At 39.1% G+C, this 17,400-nt stretch overlaps 2 protein-coding genes and 1 long non-coding RNA gene across 3 annotated transcripts; 1 reads left to right on the top strand and 2 right to left on the bottom strand.

The window, feature by feature from the left end:
- The first annotated feature begins 954 nt into the window (after positions 1-954).
- LOC123681926 lies at positions 955-5,284 on the top strand. Its single transcript, XR_006747735.1, has 3 exons — positions 955-1,596; positions 1,650-2,021; positions 5,147-5,284. It is a non-coding gene; the product is annotated as an uncharacterized LOC123681926 (long non-coding RNA).
- LOC123681925 lies at positions 2,357-6,183 on the bottom strand. Its single transcript, XM_045620292.1, has 2 exons — positions 2,783-6,183; positions 2,357-2,701 (listed from the first exon to the last, which is right to left on the bottom strand). The coding sequence occupies exons 1-2, from the start codon at positions 5,706-5,708 to the stop codon at positions 2,397-2,399; spliced, it is 3,231 nt and encodes a 1,076-aa protein (XP_045476248.1). The 5' UTR covers positions 5,709-6,183; the 3' UTR covers positions 2,357-2,396.
- Positions 6,184-9,893: 3,710 nt separating this feature from the next.
- On the bottom strand, positions 9,894-13,922 carry LOC123683037. The gene has a single exon (XM_045621934.1). The coding sequence runs from the start codon at positions 13,818-13,820 to the stop codon at positions 9,894-9,896; it is 3,927 nt and encodes a 1,308-aa protein (XP_045477890.1). The 5' UTR covers positions 13,821-13,922.
- Positions 13,923-17,400: the final 3,478 nt, after the last annotated feature.

A 17,400-nucleotide genomic window follows, 5' to 3' on the forward strand; every position in this document is an offset into this window, starting at 1 on the left:
AAATTAATAGGTTTATTGATTCAATTATACAATACAGACAATCTCAGTAAAAACGGGAAATCAGGAAAAGCATAAACTATATCAATTTGTATACTTCAATTCGGTTACTGAGATGATTTGTACTGTCTACAACTACTGTGTCCTTACCTCACCAATTTAATGTCAGTCAGAACCGTTGAACAAGTTAGTCGGATCCGGGAGCCGGGAAATTATGATATTTGGAGATTGAGAATCGTGGATTTTGTAGAGTCGGGAAGGAATGAAAACTAATCCTAACGCGTTGAAAAACTCCACCGGTACACCACCCTCTCGTTGTCTCTATCAAATGAAACCCTTGAATATTCACTCGCAAGAAAGTCACAAGTAAAAATTAGCAAACTCCCCAGAAAAAGACTAACAAGTAAGTTTACTGATGAAAATGGCGATTTTCGACCTCAGAAACGGATTTGTAATTATTGGCGTTCAATTACCAATTTTACTATTTTCCGGTCACCTGGTAACCACTTAACCAAAATGTCTTTTCTAAAACTAAAACTACTGCCTAAACTTCTAAATCTAACTAACTAACTACTGAACTAACTACTACCTAAATCTATCTGAATAACTAACTTTACTATACTACTGAAAACTACTAAGCAACTATCTGAATGCCTGAACATCAATTTATACTGACTGCCTAAACATGAATTACCGATTTTGGGTCGGTTACCCCCTTTTATAACTTCGGTGCGGGACGGTGAAAGAATTTAGTCCACGTGACTCTTCATGTCGACAAAAACCTCGTTTTTCGAGAAAATTCTCTTGGCGGAACGTAATCTGACATATGGAAAAAAAAAAATATCAGCGGTAAAAACGCCGAAATAAATAATTTCTTATATTATTTCACTCGGATTATTCGAGGCCCTGGTCGGTTGAAAAACATGAAGCATGGACTTTTTCATTATCGCGGTGAACAATTAATAAATTATTTCCAATATTTACGGAATATATCAGAATGATTAATTTAAACGGAAAACAATAAAATATTCTTTAGACGGAGCCTGATTATTCCTATGGGAATAATCAGACTTCGTTACATCCCCCCTGGTTCGGAAAAATTCAAGTTACGGTGAAACAGAAATTTGAATTCTAAAAACAAACAAAAAAAAAAAATAACCGAATACTCTCCTGTCTTATTACGCGGGATATATGGGAAGTACGGGTCTGACTGTTACGTTACGCTATCAAAGACTATAATGTTGTTGTAGACAGTATGACATATAAAAATAAAACTTTGCTCTATGAATCGATGTCAAATTCAAACGTCGGCTTCTTTCTTCTGTCATCCGGGGTGATTTGAATTGAATGTGTTTGGGAATTTCTTCATCTCGGGGTTGTGGAATAGCTCTCATTCCCATTTCCATGAAGTTTCCAAGTGTCGGTGAAAAATTCAAACGCCGTCTTCCTTCTTCGGTCATCCGGGGTGATTTGAATGTGTACATGTTTGGGGAATTTCTTCATCTCGGGGTTGTGGAGTTGAACTCATTCCCATCTCCATGAAGTTTCCAAGTGTCGGTGAAATAATCTGATGTCAGGTGTGGATTATCCCGTTCTCCGGTGAGTAGTTCTGTGATTTCCATATCTCGATGAATCATGCCATATTATTTCAGAGGGACGTCGAAGTTCCCAGTCAGATGAGTCGAAACCATTCCAAACCCATTGAATATATGGAATATACTGGTTGATTTACCTGTGGATATTACAAGGAATCAGTGACTGTATGATGAGATTTTCAGAACGGTGAAAATTCTTCCAGTTATACAGTTTAAATTGTCTATATGAAAAATTGAAATGGAATCCAAATGTCCACCAGAGTAATAATTGACAGGCCATGATGTCCAACCCTTCTAATACTTCTTCCTTGGATGATGACATGATTAAATCTTCAGGACTGACTGATTACATGTCTTCGGTGGAATTGGGCCTACAGCTGATCATCCGATGAAAGGTGTGTTGCCTATCTCCAGCATTTATTCTCATCGGTGAGTATCTAGCCTCTTAGAAAACTTCATCTGTAACACTGCGGAATATTTCAGTAATTTATCAGAACAGTAAGAGATTAGAAATGGCATTCTTCAAATAGATTACACAGTGAAACTACTAATTTATATCTGATGGCCTTTGAAATTCGGGGCAAGTGACTGGAATTGTTTCTATTGTATAATATTCACTGACTTATTATGTACTATTCAGTTTCATCAACATTTACAGATTAAAAATCAGTCTACTAGTCTTGAATATAATGTTATCAGATATTGGGTTAGGCCCTATATGGTTTTATACAGTTTTACAGGATTATGGAACAAAAACAACGGTATCTTCTTTGTAATTCTATTTTTCCCATCATTCTTTTTGTTCTATCTCATTTTCCGCTGCATGGCCTCCCTTTCTGTGCATCTTGCACATGGATGCCTGGCTGGTTGTTCCGACCTAGTTGCTGGCGGTCGTGGGGCCAGTTTCCTGGGTACGCACTCGCAGTACCTGGTCTGCGTACCTATCAAACCACATCTGCTGCAAAATAGGAGTGGTGGACCTCGACACTCCTGCCGCGAGGGGCATGTCTTGCCGCACTTCCAGCACGTGTTGGATCTCACCTCCAGATAGACCCTAGATCCCATCGTACCTACCGTACGGACATTCTTGGGGGCCGGTGTGGTTTGATCTGAAACATATGGTTTAGTTATACCGGTGTTGTCTTCCACACTCGTCCTGAATGGAGTTTTAGAACCGGTATCTTGCTTACTGGCACGCAGCTGGCACAAAGGGGGGGTCTGTGTAGACTGTGTAGTGGTCCGTTTCACCACCCTCTCCACTCTTGCTAGGGTGTTTCTCCCTCGCACTGACGATACCGAGCTCTGGGGGGTTCCGGGCATCCGCATCTCCGTCGTTGCTCTCCTCCTTAACACCGGTACTTCCTTGAACGGCGCATCCACCATCTTTCGAGGTTGCATCTTTCCTGCCAGTTGCTGTTGGGGTACTTTGAACTTTTGGCACGAAGTGCAGTTCCGGACATATTTCGCAATGTCCCTAAACATACCTGGCCAGTAATAATTCCGCGAGATCTTCGCAATCATATTAGCTATTCCCAGATGTCCAGCCAAGGCAGAGTCGTGGTTTTCTTTCAGTACTTTGGTCCTCTGTTCGGTGGGTATACACAACTTCCAGGGATGGCCTGTTCCAGCTTCCCTGACGTCTGATGAATCCCAAAAGTGTCGGTGCAATCTTCCATTGATGATGGAATACTTGGGGCAGTGCTCTGGTCCTTTCTCTACTTCCTGAAACTTATTTTTGTACCACTTACATTGCATACCTGTTTCTTTCAGTTGGACACAGTTGAGTGTCGGCAATGGATTTCTTGACAGGCTGTCGGCAAGTCTGTTGTGGGATCCTCTTCGATTCTGGAGGTGTTTTTCGGGAGTCTGCACCTCTATGACCTCTTGGCTAACCTGTTTAGCTCTGGGGATCCGTCGTCCTTCTAGATAACATTCGGTGTTCTTGATATCCAGGGAGAAGTTGTATGTCTTCAGCATCTCTATTCCCAGGATTAAGTCGACTGGTAAGTTGGGTACAAGTAAGAATTCTATGTTCTTCAGGGCATAATCGGCTATCACCATTCCAAGGTGATACATCTTCGGTATGGCTGTAGTTTGTCCATTTGCTACCATGACAGCTTCAGTCGTTGATTTTTCTCCCTTGATTCCGTTTCTTTCACACAGCTGGGCCACCCTCTGACTACAGCAGCTCTTTGCCGCACCAGTGTCTATCAATGCATGGAATAACTTTCCCTCAATGTGCACTTCTACCAGAGGCCAGCTGTCGTTGCTAACGATAGGAATTACTGTAGTTAGGAACCCCGCTGAAGTTGACGGTGTCGTTCCTCTCCGGTTTTGAGGACATGGGCAGTCTCGTGAGAGGATATTTTCTCGTTGACATCGGGAGCAAAACATTTTCGGTGTCCCTCGGCAGTCTCGACGTAGGTGGCCATATCCCCCGCATCTGAAGCATTGTGTCTGGGAGGACACTCTTCGCTCCGGTGGTGATCCATTCCGATCCTGGGAGGTGTTGGCATTTCCTGTTCTGTTGGTCGAGTATTCCGGTGGCCTCGAGGGCAGATGGGGACGATCTGGTCCAGGGGATACTGAGCAATTCCAGTCTTCTATCCTTGTGGCTGTGGTTAGCGGTCTTGACGGGCCCTTCTTCGGAGATGGAGATGGTGTGGGAGCTTTCTGACGAGTACTGTGGTTTCGTTGTTTAGTATTCTCCGAAATTGCAGAGAGGTTGGCCGGGTAGTCCTGTTGACGACGTTGATGATATGTTAGATGTGGTTCATCGATGAGGCTGGGTTTAACCGGTGGTTTGGTATAATGTCCCATCTGCCATTGAACCATTTCAAAAACTTTTCCCTTTTTCAGGAGTTCATCATACGTGGTGGTCTCTTGAAAGGCCAAAGCCTGTTGCAGTGATGGCAATAACCTCTGTCTTATCAGTCGAATCTGTTCACTCTCAGTGGGACGATTGCAAGTCAGCTTCTGGAACAAATTTTGCATCCGGGTGACATACAGTAGTAACTTCTCATCAGGACCTTGCATCCTCTTCTTGATTTCATCCAGTAGGTTCTCTTCATAGTTGACTGGTAAGAATGCCTCTTTTAATTGAGTCTTGAAGTCGTCCCAGTTTCTGAAGAGTCCCCTCCGGGGGATGAACCAATCTTTGGCATCCTTTCGCAGAAGTTCGTAAATCGATTCGAACACATGTTCTAAGGATGTCTTTCGGGATTCAGCAAGTCTCTCTATCTCTTCTATAAATCCGGTTACGCTATCAGTCCCATCAAAATAAATATTCCATTTATGAATGGGTACCGTTGCGGTCGGTGTTGACTTCTGTTGGGTGTCATGTCGGGGGTTCAAATCTATTATTGATTCCGTCGGATGGGGGAATGACACCCTTCTCATAGAGCTCGTCCACCTACTATGAGTTGGCCCCTCTTGTTGTTCCACATTCTGTCTCTGTGGTTGAGAAACTGGCATTGTTGGTAAATGCTGTAGTAAATCTTCACATTCCTGTCTAGTTTCATTCAGGACCTGTGCTAATTTTGATTTATTTTTAGGTGTCGCAGCCTGGGGAATTGGAACCTGTGGTAGTGGCTGATCATCAGCGTCCAATGTTATCAACGATGTCTCCAGTGGTGCAACCTTAGTTGGCTGTATGGGAGACATCCCCGGCGACTGTGGGATCTCTACATCCAAAAGCGATCCATCCGGATGATTCGATGGCTGCGGTCTGTCTGCAGTCACTAGTGCCTCCAATGACCTCAAGGCCCGAGCTGCAGTCTCCTTTAATTTTTCTATCATCTGTGACTCGGTTTCATTTTCAGTGATAATAAAATTCAGTCTTCTCTGAATGTGTATCAATCTTGTTGAAATCCGAGTATATTCATTTGTGGTGTTCCCAGTGTCAAAGTGTTTAATGGTTTCCAGCAAGTCGGTGAGTTTGTTCTGACAGGACTCCATGTCCAGTGTCGGGTTCGTTCCTGTCGGCTGTAGAGGCAAATTTAATTTCAATACCTGTCGTAATAGGCTTCTCTTTAGCGTTACTGTGCTGGGTATTGTTTGTCCTCTCAGCTGTAACTCATAAGTCAGCTCATCATTCAATAATCTATTCACATCCATGTTGAGGTTAAGTCCAAACTCAATTGGTTTGAAATCTATCGAAGTTATTCGACAATGTCCTCTTCTTATTAATCGTTGAAGTCCGAACACTTTCCCCCACTTCACTATTCCCGGTAACAGTCCTTATTTTTCCCTTAACCCTCGCACAAAAATAACACTAATAGACAACAATGCTGAAAAATTACAAGTTGACAACAGAATTCAAGTTTGAATTATTGTTTGATACAGTCAAAGAAAATCAAAAATGAGAAAACTTTCAGAAAACAAGTTGGTTTAAATTTATTATGATTCTCAAAAAACAATTTTCCAATGTCAGACAGTTGACAATTTCCAGAAGAAACTAAATATTCAATGTCAAACGCAGTTGACAATTTCAAAATAATTCAAAAACCCAGAAAAGAAAAGTAGGGTTAACCGAGTAGTTCAAATAATGTTCACTGTCAAACACAGTTGACAGTTCTAGCAATCAGATAATCTCAAAAATAACAAATTGTCAATTTTATTCACAGTCAAAATATATTTCAAATAAATCAAAAACAATTCAGCAATCCTGGAATATCAGACAAAGAAAATCAATGCAAGTCTTTATTCAAATCAATAACGATAATCACTTGTTTCAAAAATTCTTCAGCAATTCAACACAAAATAAAAATGTTTCAGGCAATCAGTAAACTCAGAAATAAGTAATACACAGCAACAAAAACTTATATTCACTGTTGCAGCAATAATAAAAAACAAGTCAACTTTATTTATCAGAAATCAGCTATTATGGTTCAAAAGCAAATAAAATCACAGTAAATATCTCCAAGTCCTTATGACTTTTATATCCCTACCTTGTTTCAGCCTGGAATAAAGTTGCTCAGGATAATAGTGTGTAAGGGAAAAAACAACAAATCTTTCTTTATTCAAACGATGATCAGTAAATAGTAGCAGTGAACAATACCCTATTATATGAAGGCGGTATGATATCACTATATTAGCTGCAGTGATTGTACAATGAAACAATCGGTAGCAGTATCTCAATTATACTCACTGGTTTTCTGTCCGAGTTGAACCAACCACTCAACGTTAAACAGTATTCAACGCGCACAAAGATAGTCACTGAGTGTCACCCCAAAGTCACTTTCACGTAACCGAAAAAGTCACAAAGAAATCCGGCGGTCGATTGTTCTAGTCCTGCAATACACAAAACGATAAAAAAAAGTTATTCAGATATAAATGTCCACACTGTCAATGCTATGTCGGTTTCCTGCTAATAAAGGAAATTATTGTCAAACGCGGAAATGTTTATAGCACTTTAATATAGTCCACTGATACTTAGGTACCAGTAATAAATCAATTCAATATACGGATCTTCCTCCAACAGGAGAAGCTAATCTCTTCCACTCAGAGAGAGAGGAAAAAAAAAAATGGTTGCACTGACCTTCGGTTCCTCTTCAGTCCTTACACCCTTAAGCGTCGTTTTCTGAAGATCGGGAGCTATTCTGTAGCGTTGTCCTCTCAAGTCCCTCGCTAGGGCGCTATTTGTTACGCCCTTTTTGCGTCACTGGCGCCTCTGCCAATTGCCCTTCAGCACTTTGCAGTAGTATCTCGAGCGCCAGTCAATTTTAGGGAGAAATTGACAAACCTTACCAGGGCAGCTTAGTGAAGACAGGATTCGGTGTCACCTAGGATGGTAGCGGTGACCAAGTAACAAACAACGCAACAAAATTAATAGGTTTATTGATTCAATTATACAATACAGACAATCTCAGTAAAAACGGGAAATCAGGAAAAGCATAAACTATATCAATTTGTATACTTCAATTCGGTTACTGAGATGATTTGTACTGTCTACAACTACTGTGTCCTTACCTCACCAATTTAATGTCAGTCAGAACCGTTGAACAAGTTAGTCGGATCCGGGAGCCGGGAAATTATGATATTTGGAGATTGAGAATCGTGGATTTTGTAGAGTCGGGAAGGAATGAAAACTAATCCTAACGCGTTGAAAAACTCCACCGGTACACCACCCTCTCGTTGTCTCTATCAAATGAAACCCTTGAATATTCACTCGCAAGAAAGTCACAAGTAAAAATTAGCAAACTCCCCAGAAAAAGACTAACAAGTAAGTTTACTGATGAAAATGGCGATTTTCGACCTCAGAAACGGATTTGTAATTATTGGCGTTCAATTACCAATTTTACTATTTTCCGGTCACCTGGTAACCACTTAACCAAAATGTCTTTTCTAAAACTAAAACTACTGCCTAAACTTCTAAATCTAACTAACTAACTACTACCTAAATCTATCTGAATAACTAACTTTACTATACTACTGAAAACTACTAAGCAACTATCTGAATGCCTGAACATCAATTTATACTGACTGCCTAAACATGAATTACCGATTTTGGGTCGGTTACCCCCTTTTATAACTTCGGTGCGGGACGGTGAAAGAATTTAGTCCACGTGACTCTTCATGTCGACAAAAACCTCGTTTTTCGAGAAAATTCTCTTGGCGGAACGTAATCTGACATATGGAAAAAAAAAATATCAGCGGTAAAAACGCCGAAATAAATAATTTCTTATATTATTTCACTCGGATTATTCGAGGCCCTGGTCGGTTGAAAAACATGAAGCATGGACTTTTTCATTATCGCGGTGAACAATTAATAAATTATTTCCAATATTTACGGAATATATCAGAATGATTAATTTAAACGGAAAACAATAAAATATTCTTTAGACGGAGCCTGATTATTCCTATGGGAATAATCAGACTTCGTTACAGTATATAGTTATTTATTATCCTTAGATCGTAGGCCATCTAGATAAACATGACTTTATGTCACTTCGTGCATTGTTGTTTTCTCTGTGTTCCCTTGTCTATGAATGTTAACCTTTAAGTTGACAAATGCATTACGGCAACGTTTCTTGACTTTCTCGATTAATTGTGATTTTTATGAGTAGAAGACCTTTTGTAGCTATACTTATCATCTTGAATAATTCTGTCTTGTCAGATGTAAGCATGAATTGTTGTTGTTGCAACTTTCCAACTCTAACTTTGTAATTCGTGTGATTTTAGCATCCTGAAGAAAAACCGCATATTGTTTCGAAATATAGATGAATAGACGATAGACTGTTGATCTTTTCAAATTGCCTAGATACCCAAACCACACCTCCTTACTTCATTCGGCAAATAATTTCTCTTACTGTATATATATATATATATATATATATATATATATATATATATATATATATATATATATATATATATATATATATATATATATATATATTGTCTCCTAATTAAGGAGACAACCTCAAATTCTGTAAGTGACTGTTTTTAAAGATTTGGGATAGTTCTTTTTGTATATGTAATTTTAATTTTAATTGTTAAAATTGTAGTAACCCTGAGGAAGGAACCAACCAGTTCCGAAAGCTTGGTATGAATAAAGAGTAAAACTGAAATCCTTCTTATCAGTCGAATTCCCTTAATAGATTCACGATATATATATATATATATATATATATATATATATATATATATATATATATATATATATATATATATATATATATATATATATATATATTTTTTTTTTTTTCCTTTCACACATGACGTGGGGTTAATCCAGATTGTCCGGGCACCGAAGCGCCAAAGGCAATCTTTACTGTTAGTGGGAGTGGCACGACAAGGGCCTTAATATGAAAAAAGTAGCGAAGGACCGAAAATTGAAATTCGTGGAGAAATGATTTCTGCCTACCTTGGTAAAGTCCATGAAATGTCCTTGGCTGATAGATCTTCGCCGTCGAACGGGTGGTAGACGGAACACTCAATCTCGCACAACCGAAGAAACGGTATTGTTCTTGAAAATGGAGTCGACTCGAAAATGTTTATGAAAAGAAAATATTGCGTTTAACACAACGAAAGAGCGAGTGGAAATCTGTATGAAATGTCCATATGCACGGACGGGTCTTGAATGAATCCTCGCGTATCTGGCATCTATCAAATCTCCAGCATATGTTTTCCCGCGGTACATTTAAATGAATGATATTCTCTGAATTAGGAAAACAATGAATTTATTAATAATAAAAGGAAAACAAAGAAAATAAGATGAGTTGACTAGTTGCAGTAACATAACCGCTCACCTAAAATAGAATATTTTACACGAAAAAAGAGTTGACAAAAAAAAAAAAATTATTGAAGTGGTAAAGGGCATAACTTAACCACCGGCCTCTGCAGTATACCTTGAGTTGTACGGACACTAGCTACTCGAGCTATTTTATCAGCACCATGGTGCAATTTTTCGATTCGTCCTAAACGCCAGCGCAATGGAGGAAGCTGATCATCTTTGATAAGTACGAGTGTACCTATTGAGAGACAATCGGTGGTTTTATCGAACCACTTCTTACGTTGTTGTAAGGTGTTTAAATATTCCAAGTGCCACCGTTTCCAAAAATCTTTGTGGATACGCGTCAAAAGCTGCCAACGTGAAAGTCTTCCCATTGAAAGGTGTGATAAGTCCGGTTCAGGTAACGCAGTCAATGGCGCTAAGGTGAGAAAATGTCCCGGCGTTAACGCCGATATGTCATTCGGGTCATTACTAAGTGGACAAAGCGGGCGCGAGTTGAGAAGAGCTTCTATTTGCGTAAGTACTGTGTAAAATTCCTCATAAGTAAGAATTTGATCACCTATGATTCGAAGCAAGTGCGATTTAACGGATTTTATTCCGGATTCCCAAAGTCCTCCAAAATGTGGACTAGAAGGGGGATTAAAGCTCCATTTTATTTGTTCCTCAATCAGCGCATTTTGCATATAGTTTGAGAGCTCTCGATATGCTCCTTTGAAGTTCGTTCCGCCGTCACTAAATATATTATTGCATCGTCCTCGTCGAGCAATGAATCGACGTAATGCAGCGAGAAAGGCGTTGGACGTGAGATCTGAGACGAGTTCTAAATGTAATGCCTTTGTTGTAAAACATACAAACAGGCATATGTACGACTTGAACGATTTAGAACCGCGAGTTCGAGACATAGTTGTTTGAAATGGCCCACCATAGTCTACACCTACACATTGAAAAGGCTTGAGCTGATTCACTCTTAGAGAGGGCAAATTACCCATTAAAGGCTGAGAAGCCTTTGGTTTCACCCTGAAACAGGTATGACAACGAGAAATAACTTTATTTATCGCTCTTCGAGCGGACAATATCCAAACTTGTTGAGTAAGGAGAAATTGTAGAGTTTGGGCACCTGGATGATGGTAAACTCTATGGAAATGCTGAATTATAAGTTCAGTGAGTCGATGAGAAGACGGAAGAAGGGCTGGGTGTTTATGGTCATACGAAAGACCAGAAAATGAAAGTCTGCCGCCCACCCTGAGAACACCATCCTCGCCAATGAAAAGATTCAACTTACGAAGACCCTTCGAAATAGGTTTTTCATTCTGAATATTAGCAATATCTGCCTGAAACACAGATTGCTGTACTTGCTTGATGATGAAGGTGAAAGCATGTTTGAGGTCTATCGACGATACAATTCCATTTATACGAGACTTGGAATTTTTCAGGTTATGAACGAATCTGAAAACGTGAACCACTATACGCTGAATCTTGGACAACGACGAGAACTTCGAAAGCAACTCAGGTACAAATTGCGAGCAGACAAATGTGGGCAAAGAAATGTGACGCTCTTCCTCCCCCACGAGATTTTGATCACTTTCCATTTCTCTGCGATCGAAAGTGGTTTCCTCTGAACGGAGCCAGTATGGTCCCGCCCACCATAATGTACAATTCAGAAGTTCAACCGGCGTCAAACCACGTGAAGCACAATCAGCAGGGTTATCCCTAGATTTGACATGATACCAGAGTTCTGGCGAAACCGATTCCTGAATCTGAGTCGTTCGATTACTGACGAACGATTTCCATCGATGAGGGGAGGATCTGATCCATGTCAGAGCGACTGTGGAATCGGACCAGGCAAAAACTTTGCTTATCTGAAAGGCGGATGAATAGACCGAGAGAACTAAGGAAATGAGTTTAGACAAGAGAAGACAGGCGCAGAGTTCCAATCTAGGAATTGAAATTCTCTTTACCGGAGAAACCTTTGATTTGCCACATACGAATGATGTACCAACAGATCCGTTGGGATAGAAAAATCTAAGGTAAATGACAGCAGCATAACCTCGTTCACTACTGTCTCCGAAGCCATGGAGTTCGCATCGTGAATAGGAACCTGATGCCAACAGTCTAGGAATTTTGAGCTTTGCTAGTTCGTGCAATTCAGATTTGCACTGACTCCAGCGATTGTTTACCTCCACTGGGAGAGAATCATCCCATTGCAAGCCTAAAGTCCAGAGATGCTGGATTAAGTGCTTCGCAAGAAAAGTAAATGGGGCAAGAAATCCGAGAGGGTCAAAAATACGCGAGAGATCAGACAGGATAGATCGTTTTGAGCAGACCTCACCAGATGACTTCACTGAGTAAGAAAATTCATCCAATGAAGGAAACCATTTCAAACCAAGAATCTTAATGACAGAGTCGGCATCAAAGTTTATGGAATGCTGATGTTGGTGGTCTAAAGGAACACGCGAAAGTAATTCATGGCTATTGCTACACCACTTACGAAGCTCAAACCCACCACATTCCAACAATGATATCAACTCATCCACCAAAACTTTGGCCTGTTCGAGATCATCACAGCCAGTGACAATATCGTCCACGTAAATATCTCTGAGCAGGATTTTGGAAGCATTTGGGAAAGAGGCTCCTTCGTCCTCAGCTAGTTGAGACAAAGTTCTAAGAGCAAGAAAAGAAGCAGGCGCAACTCCGTAGGTAACAGTGTTTAATCGATATGCGCCGATAGGCTCTGACGGAGAAAACCTCCAAAGAATTCTTTGGTAATCACGATGTGAGGGCTGAATCAAGATTTGACGATACATCTGTTTTATGTCGGCCGTGAAAACGAAAGTGTGGACACGAAAATTCAACAGAATTACAAAAATATCCTTCTGTAATTTAGGACCAATCAAGAGAGCATCATTCAAGGACAATTTACCTGGAAGGTGAGCTGATGCGTCGAACACTACTCGTAACTTAGTCGACGCACTATCAGGCTTGATGATACAATGATGAGGGATATAGAAATTATTTTCAGTTTCGACATCGGTGATTACTGACGACATATGATTACTACTCAAATAATCTTTCATAAAATGACAATACTCCTGGTAAACTTCTGGAGTTCTTATAAGTCTACGTTCGAGCGACAGAAAACGACGCAGAGCTAAAGAATATGTATCCCCAAAACAAACGCATTTGCCACTTTCAAATGGCAATGCAACCGTGTATCGTCCCGAAGCATCTCTCGAATGACCTTCAACAAAGAGTTGTTCACAACGTTGATCCTCTGGTGAAGAGGATGTTGTTGTTGGCACCTCTTCGAGTTCCCAGAACCTCTTTAATGTGGAATTCAAAGAAAAATCACATAAAGACAAATGAAATGAATTCATTGAGCGACTAGGAGACTGAATTTGTCCCATGAAAACCCAACCGAAAACAGTTTCTAGGACTGTAGGTTCCGAACCGTTGCCTTTGATTCGACCGTCCTTGAGTACAAGTGGGAAAATATCTGCACCAAGAAGAATGTCCACAGAATGTGGAGTAGAAAATTCAGGATCTGCTAATTTTTTGTTGGAGATGCATTTCCAATTGGAAAATTGGACTAAAGAGGTCGGCATTTGTGTACAAATTTTTGGGAGAACTATAGCGTCAAAGGTGAAAGATGGATTGATCTGACCTGTAGGGCGAATAGAGCAGACAGTGCTACCAGAAGCAGTAGATGAACTTTCCCCTATGCCAGTAATTGAAAGTGCAGTCTTTGAAATTTGCAATCCTAACTTATTAACACAAGATTGGGATATGATATTAATTTGAGAACCGGCGTCTAATAAAACTCGAACTTTCCGAAAGTTACCCCAAGCGTCTTGGATGTCTACTTGAGCAGTAGCCAATAAAACTGTGGAGTTGGCAGGCAAAAGATTCACTGAGTTGGAATGCGAAAAATAAGAGGTTTGACTCTGCGATTGGCATGATTCGTTCTGAGGTACATCGTCTGATGGACTGCGCATGTGCAATAAAGAATGATGGTTTTTATTACAGGTTCGACATGTTGATTTCGAGGAACAGTTATTTAATTGATGCCCAGAATGAAGGCAATTGATGCACCAATTCTTATCTTTGACAATTTTGAAACGATCTGAGGCAGTTTTTCCCAAAAACGAAGGACAGTTGTGAATATTATGAGATGACTTGCAATAATTACAGCTAATGCCTTTTTTATCTGAATTATTTTTCGACTGAACTAAAAGAGCGGAATTTCGTTTACTTGAAGTATTATTGAATTTTGAAGTTCGAGAATCAGAAAACTGTTGAGATTTTGAAGGAACAGAAAGAGCCACTGTTTCTAGAGCTACACATTGATTAGTTAAGAAAGTTTGCAAATTGATAAATGAAGGAATGTCTGTTGAGCATTCCTGTAATTCGAATCGTTTAATGGTGGCTGTGTCTAATTTTTGAATGAGCAGATGAAATAAAACAAAGTCCCACTGATCAGTAGGCAGACCTAAGTTTTTCAACACAGCTAAATTTTCCGAAAATACCTCCAGAATCCGTCTAAGTCCGGATGCCGACTCACTGTGAAGTTTTGAAATATTATAAATTTCATTCCAACATGTATTAGCTAAGAGGCGTCTATTTTGATATCTATCAGTTAGAGTTTGAAAGGCGTTTTCATAATTTTGAGCGGTCAAAGGAAAACCTTTGAGCAAATTAAGAGCTTGAGAAGAAAGTGAACTTAATAGATATTGAAATTTTTCGATTTGACTCAAATTAGAGTTCTCGTGAACTAAGCTTTTGAATAAGTCATAAAACGTTGGCCATTCCTTATAATTACCATCAAAAATAGGTAAAACGATTTTAGGAAGTTTAACACTTGGCGATTTTGATATACGATTGGTCTCAGGTATAACGGCAGGAAACAAATTCACGTAGATCGTTTTGATTGTGAAATAATTATCGGTAAACGCAGCTCTAACTGATTTTTCGGCGTCGTAATCTGGTTCGTCTGAATTTGCTAAAAGTACTATGATAGCACTGTGCAGAGTTTGAAATTCGCTGTGAATTTCTTCCAGATTTTCGTATCTTAAACGAAATCGTACGTGAAGACTTTGATCAGTTACCGCAGCCTGAGCTAAAACCAAAATTTCCTCGATGTCATCAATGAGAATTTGACGTCGTGCTTTATTCTGTTTCACTTTAGAATTCATTGTGAGTGGAATGAGCTGTTCTACGATTCAAAGTATACTGCAGTTATAATGTTAGGTCGAAAGTTTATTTTGAAAAGTTTTTCAAATTGAACGAAAATGAAAATATCAACAACAAAGTATGGTCACTATAGATCGATAAATGTTCAAACAAGAACAACACCTGACAGAAAGAGCGAGAATATAGAAATAGAGAAACGAAATAATCGAAAGTAAACAATCATGAAATTGTTTACGAAAAGTCAGGTTATTGTTCGACAATGAGAGGTTATCCACTGAAAATACGTCGTCTATGGTTGAGAAGACGCTGAATGTCAACACACTGCGCTTATCAGTTTTTTATGAGCAGAACAATATGGAAATGAAATGAATTAAATTCAGAGTTTCCCAATCAAAAGAATTTTGAAATAAGGTTCAAATATTCGGCTCGATTGGACCAATATGGCACGACAAGGGCCTTAATATGAAAAAAGTAGCGAAGGACCGAAAATTGAAATTCGTGGAGAAATGATTTCTGCCTACCTTGGTAAAGTCCATGAAATGTCCTTGGCTGATAGATCTTCGCCGTCGAACGGGTGGTAGACGGAACACTCAATCTCGCACAACCGAAGAAACGGTATTGTTCTTGAAAATAGAGTCGACTCAAAAATGTTCATGAAAAGAAAATATTGCGTTTAACACAACGAAAGAGCGAGTGGAAATCTGTATGAAATGTCCATATGCACGGACGGGTCTTGAATGAATCCTCGCGTATCTGGCATCTATCAAATCTCCAGCATATGTTTTCCCTCGGTACATTTAAATGAATGATATTCTCTGAATTAGGAAAACAATGAATTTAATTATAATAAAAGGAAAACAAAGAAAATAAGATGAGTTGACTAGTTGCAGTAACAGGGAGTGAGGAGAAAATATGCCATTTGTATGAAATAGTTATAAAAAATGTCTTTATTTACTAACCATAGGTACATGAATTTTAAAAATACTGACTTACAAAGTCACTCTTCTTATGAGAAATCTAAAGATATCTACTAATATTTCAGCTCGAATGAATGAAGATTCTAAAGACGTTTTCAGTCTCTTGAGTTCTTTTCAGCGTGACAGTCGATACTGGTAACGTACCTACAATAGTATATTCTACAACAAGTGGGGAAAGTCCAACATTTTCGCAAACACACGAGTGAGAAAATAACAGTCACCACATGTTGCAGACTATACTTTTCCTAGAACTGCACAAAATTTGAATAATTCAAGAAATGCACTCGATTCAATTCAAAATGACATTCGTTGACAGAATCTGTTCATTTCTTGCATAACTATAGAATCGTATATTGTGCAACAAGTGGGGAAAGTCTAACGTTTCTCGCGAGTGTGGAAGTTTATGCCGCAAACACACGAGCGAGAAAAGGACTTTCTCCACATGTTGCACACAATTTTTTTCCTACAACTGCCCGAATTTCAATAATTCAAGTAATGGACTTGATTCAAATCAAAATGGCCTTCGTTTACAATATGTGCGAATTTATTGCATTTCCATAGAAATGACTCAAAAGCCCAATTTCATTGGTCTACCAAGCGAGGTGTGGGCAAAGTGCCGTGAGAAATAATATTTCCCGCAGTATGAGCAATACATAGTTTTGAAATTAAGTAAGCTATAAAGAATACGCTACTTTTAATAGCAATTGTAGGAAAACGACTTTTCAAAAGACCAATTTCATTGGTCTATCAAGCGAGGTGTGGGCAAAGTGCCGTATGAAATAATATTTCTCACAGTATGAGCAATAGTTCCATCATTTTGAAACTGAGTAAGCTATGAAGAATACGGTACTTTCCATAACAGTTGTAGAAAAAATATTTTGCGTAGTATCGATATGTTAGGAAATATAACTGCCTATCATATTAAGGAAGTATACCGATATTGCACAAGTTTTGAATCGAGAATTCTCGATAATTTCTTTTTCCATATCTTTGATTCACATTCAAGGGTTATTTAGTTGGCAGTTTCTAAATCCATTTCATATAATTTTGTTAATTATTTTGAATTAGTCGAGTCATTCGTCCGATCAATCAAACACGTGAATGATGATAACAAGATTGATTTTTGAAAAATCTGTTACTAAATCGGAAATTTTGAAGCCAGATAGATTCTATTGAAATTTTTCGAGTAGCACAATTGTATATTTTTTATGACCGAGCAATCCCAGCATCCATCGGCAACTTGTTCGTCTTAAGGTAGTATTTATGTAGGACATATTCAACCATAATACTCGATACTAAGAAATAAGAATATTTTCGCGCTAGTGAATCAAATGCCTCAAAATGATTCGAATTTTCATTGAAAAATCATCTTCTTTGATGGGATCCATTTTCAAGTCGGAGACTACGT

This window comes from Harmonia axyridis, chromosome 6 (assembly GCF_914767665.1).
Source record: "Harmonia axyridis chromosome 6, icHarAxyr1.1, whole genome shotgun sequence".
In the NCBI taxonomy this organism is placed as follows: domain Eukaryota; kingdom Metazoa; phylum Arthropoda; class Insecta; order Coleoptera; family Coccinellidae; genus Harmonia; species Harmonia axyridis.